This window comes from Myotis davidii, unplaced genomic scaffold (genome assembly GCF_000327345.1).
Source record: "Myotis davidii unplaced genomic scaffold, ASM32734v1 scaffold543, whole genome shotgun sequence".
Classification (NCBI taxonomy): Eukaryota; Metazoa; Chordata; class Mammalia; order Chiroptera; family Vespertilionidae; genus Myotis; species Myotis davidii.
The window spans coordinates 384,528-388,055 of record NW_006294117.1 but is presented as its reverse complement, the minus strand read 5'-3'; the positions used below and the strand labels follow the sequence as shown (position 1 = coordinate 388,055).

Here is a 3,528-nt window from a genome sequence, read left to right as displayed (position 1 = left end):
GGGGGGGGGGGGGGGCGGGGGAGGGGATTCCCCATGTTACAGTCAAAGCAGCAGGCACCAGGCTCCCCATGAGGGACAAGAAGGGTGGGCCCTGGCCCATCAAGGCCAAGAGAAAAGGGATCAGGACCCCAAGGGCCACTAGGTAGGAAGGACTTTTCTTCTCAGGGCCAGCAACCACCATGCCCAGGAGAAGCACAGGGTCCTGTGGCAGCTGTCCCACTCTGCCTCCCACTACAAATGGCCCCTACTTGTCTTGATCCTTTAAGCGGCCAAGCTGCAGGCAGGCATGAAGGCCCAGTGTGATCTCGGTGAGCATGTCCGCCAGCTTCTTCTGAATCAGCTGGTTCCTGGCCAGTGGGACGCCAAACTGTATCCTAGGCAGGCAAGGTCAGCGTAAGTTAAAGAGGGGGCCCACTCTCCAGTCCTCTCCCAGGGCTCCACTGGCCCAGGCAGCCTTTCCAGGCTGCCTCAGTCCCTGCCGAACTCGTGCTGGCCATCGTTGACTCAACCCATCACTGCTCAGCGGGCCTTCCCTGGCTATTTCACACAGCAGGGAGCCTAGGTCTGGTGGGCTGGGCTGGGGAGTCACCAGTGGGGTACAGGATGGAACCTGAAGCTCTCAGGTCAGCCCCCACTCACCTGTCCAGGGTGTACTGCCGGGCTGTGTGCAAACAGAACTCAGCAGCTCCAAGTGCACCCCAGGCAATGCCATACCGGGCGTTGTTTAGGCAGCCGAAGGGACCCTATAGGATTGAGAAGGGGGCCTTATCTCCATCAGGAAAGAGCTGAGAGGGTGTGTGCAGAACCAGCTCTGAAGAGGGGGACACTCCCTCCTCAGACACCCAGACACATAGTCAGTATAAATGGGGGGATTTAGGGACGCCACTTAAATCACACGCAGCCCTGGCACCAAAGCTCATGCATGGCAGGCCTTGCTCAGTGCCTACTCATTCTTGATTTTCACACAGTTCTACCCAGCCCAGGATCTGGATTGGCTGCTCAGATATAGGAGCTGACATAGGAGACAGGAAGATGTGCATGCGTCAAAGGATTAAGCTGATTCTGGCCCAATGTGTCCTGGGCAGAGCCAGTATGAGCAAGATAGTCACCAGAAAGGGATGTGCACAGGGACCATGTCTGTCTGGTCCCCAGCACAGGGCCTGCCCAAGAAAGGTGAATCAGCATGTGACCCAACACCAGTTCCCAAGGTGGCTCTGCTCACCGCCAACCCGGAGGCATTGGGCAGCACGTTCTCCTCTGGTACCTCCACACCGTCCATGATAATCATACCCGTGGCTGAGGCCCGCAGGGAGAACTTGCCCTGGATCTTGGGGGCCGAGAGGCCCTGCATCCCCTTCTCCAGCAGGAAGCCCCGAATGCAATTATCTTCGCACCGAGCCCACACTACAAACAGGTCGGCCACAGGCGAGTTGGTGATCCTGGGGTGGGACAGACAGTGAGGATCTGGCTGCCACCCCTCTGCCTCTGCCTATCCACCTGAGGTACCCAGGCCCCTCACCATGTCTTGGCCCCATTGAGGGTGTAGCTCCTGCTGGATGGGTTGTGGCGGGCTCTGGTCTCCATGCTGCCAGGGTCACTCCCGTGGTTGGGTTCTGTGAGCCCGAAGCAGCCCAAGAGCTCCCCTTTGGCTGTAGGTATGAGACAGGGTGTCCCTCATTTACACCCTCACCTGAAAAGGGTGGGTGGAAACCAGCGCTAACGGAGCTAACATCCTCTCCACTGAGCCAGGCTAAGGCAGATCTGGCCCTGCCTTCACAGCACTTCCAGGCGGTGAAGGGACAGGTCTCCCCCTCCCCCTGCCATAGTCACATGCCATGATGGGGGACCCACAGGAGTCACCTAAATCCCTTGAAGGAGCATGAAAGCTAAATAGGAGGTGTGGAGAAAGCAGTCCTGGATGTGGGGAAAGGATGTACAAAGGCCCAGTGATACATTTAGATTTCCAAGTAACTGAGTCTGACTAGGGCAGCCCATCAAGAGAGTGACCACAGATGAGGCCTCTTGGACCCAGTCAGGACGTTAAGACTTTAAACTTTGGGCTGGGATGGGGGAAACAAAGCAAATCAAGAGGGAGATGATGGCTGTGAGCAGGGGCCCCAGTCAAGAGAGACCTAGGAGGGATGGCCAGGATTTATGGGATGAAGCCCAGGCTCTGGCAGAGGGTCCAGGTGGCCGTTGGTGCTATCCTTGAAGCGGGAACAGAAGGTAGGCTCAGGGGACAGCCCCATCCCTGAGTTCCAGACCACGGGGACTGTCCTCCACCGAGCTCCACAGGAAGCCACTCACCCAGCCGGGGCAGGTACTTCTGCTGCTGCTCTTTGCTGCCATATGCGTAGATGGGGTGCATGACGAGGGAGGACTGGACACTCATTGCTGACCTGTAGCCACTGTCCACCCGCTCCAGTTCCCGGGCCAGGAGCCCATAAGCCACAGATGAGGCTCCAGCACAGCCATACCCTGGTGGGCGAGTGGGGGGAGGAGACAGGGCAATGGGGGCAAAGCCTGCCAGCTGGGACCAGTGACTCCTGAGGCCCAAGAAACAGATACATAGGGGCACCCAAGGAGGGAGCGCTAAGCTGGCCCTCGCTTGAGGGTTTACTCATTTCAGCCCTACAGCGGGACTGAGGGACAACAACAGCCTCACTGTGCAGCCTGGGAAACAGGCTCCGGGAAGTAAGGGGCCTTCCAGCACACAGGTGGGGCTGCCGAGTGTGGGGAGACTTATCCCTACCTTTGATGGTGGGGCCCAGCACACCAAGCTCCCCCATCTCGGAGATGATCTCCCGGTGAAAAACTGCAAATGGACAGATGACCAAGGTCAGGCCTACCTCTGGCCCACTGGAGACCCCACCCCAGGGACAGAGGTGCCCAGAAGCCCAGCTAGAGTAGGCAGAGGTGGTGTGTATGGTGGACAGGGTGCCCACGAGCCCGCCTGGGCACCTTCGTTGCGATTGGCCAGCAGAATGCGAGGCATCAGGCGCTCCTGGCAGTAGGTGCGAAAAGTGTCCCTGATGAGGATCTCATCAGCTGTCAGCTGCTCCTCCAGCACCAGCGGGTCCCTCCAGTCAAACTCCGGGCGCACGGCTGGGACAGGGAGCAGGGGCTCGATTCAGCTCAGCCCACATCTCCCTCAGCCCACCGCGCGCGCCTCTCCCAGAATCCTCCACCCCATCTGGCCTGAGGTTGGATGTGGGCTGCAAACAGGACTGGCACGGGGGCCTTTCCCCCGGAAACTCACTGTTGACTCAGTGCCTCCGGCCCTAGCCACGGCCCTGCCTCCCTGCCCGGGCAGCCCTCGGATTCTGGGACAGAGCCCACCGGGCAGACAGACAGCAGGACAGGGCCTTAGACGCACGCACGACGAGGGGTCCTTACATTTCTCCGGTCGGCTCTGAGTCTTCCCGCCCTTCTCTGAAAACACAGGAAGAGAAATCACCCCGGAAAACTCTTGGAGTCTCCAGTTCCACCCTCCCCACTCCACCTCGGACCCGGCACTCACCGGTCAGC

At 59.4% G+C, this 3,528-nt stretch overlaps 1 protein-coding gene across 1 annotated transcript in view; it reads right to left on the bottom strand.

Annotated features, from left to right (window-relative positions):
- GCDH (glutaryl-CoA dehydrogenase) overlaps window positions 1-3,523 on the bottom strand; it is a gene marked incomplete at its 5' end in the record, with an annotated part of 5,824 nt that extends 2,301 nt beyond the window's left edge. Inside the window, 8 exons of the mRNA XM_015566882.1 lie at window positions 249-374; window positions 640-743; window positions 1,223-1,439; window positions 1,520-1,649; window positions 2,308-2,478; window positions 2,753-2,815; window positions 2,962-3,105; window positions 3,397-3,523. Of these exons, the coding sequence (XP_015422368.1) occupies window positions 249-374; window positions 640-743; window positions 1,223-1,439; window positions 1,520-1,649; window positions 2,308-2,478; window positions 2,753-2,815; window positions 2,962-3,105; window positions 3,397-3,523 (1,082 nt within the window). The remainder of the gene's footprint in view (window positions 1-248; window positions 375-639; window positions 744-1,222; window positions 1,440-1,519; window positions 1,650-2,307; window positions 2,479-2,752; window positions 2,816-2,961; window positions 3,106-3,396) is intronic.
- Window positions 3,524-3,528: the final 5 nt, after the last annotated feature.